Below are 619 nucleotides of genomic sequence, written 5' to 3' on the forward strand. Positions count from 1 at the left end.
TCTGCTAACCTGACAATCTGATCTAATCCTCCTGAGCCGGTAATGCACTAACTCTTGAATCGACACGTGCACACCCTCTCCTGCAGACAGAGGGAGGAGGCATGTCACGCTCAGGTCTGTGTGTGTGTGGCCTCAGCGGCGAGAGGTCCATTGGTCCTGCTGTCAGGCCGCGCTCTGCATCCCCTGGGTCTCTGGGGGCACAGCTCAGGGCAAATGAACCAGTAAGGAGATGGATTTAGCGACTGATAATTTCAGACACAGAAGGCTCTAAGGTGTGTTTGATATTCATGTCAGACANCAGTCTGCCAGGTAATTCCCCGAGCTGTGAGGACAGCCAGGGATGTGGGAGATGCAGTCCTGTGCCACTGGGTTCATGCAGGGTCTGCTCTGGAAGCACTGATCACCCCTTGCCCCAGAGGGCAAGGCCAGCGCTCCTGGGTCCTTACAAACACCTTGATGGTGATGGGGACAGTACTATTGAGAGGGGGGTTGCCAGCGTCCTTGGCCATGACCGTCAGATAAATCAGCCCATTGGAAATCTGTTCGTAATCCAGGGGGCGGCTCACACTGATCACTGAAATGACAGGAACAGAGTCCCCTGTAAGCAGACTTTACATGC

At 54.5% G+C, this 619-nt stretch overlaps 1 protein-coding gene across 1 annotated transcript in view; it reads right to left on the reverse strand.

The window, feature by feature from the left end:
- The window catches only part of LOC103605446 (cadherin-23-like), a 132,153-nt gene that overhangs the window by 71,225 nt on the left and 60,309 nt on the right, over positions 1 to 619 (reverse strand). Inside the window, exon 6 of the mRNA XM_008590039.1 lies at positions 447 to 574. Within this exon, the coding sequence (XP_008588261.1) occupies positions 447 to 574 (128 nt within the window). The remainder of the gene's footprint in view (positions 1 to 446; positions 575 to 619) is intronic.

This window comes from Galeopterus variegatus, unplaced genomic scaffold, assembly GCF_000696425.1.
Source record: "Galeopterus variegatus unplaced genomic scaffold, G_variegatus-3.0.2 Scaffold5817, whole genome shotgun sequence".
Classification (NCBI taxonomy): domain Eukaryota; kingdom Metazoa; phylum Chordata; class Mammalia; order Dermoptera; family Cynocephalidae; genus Galeopterus; species Galeopterus variegatus.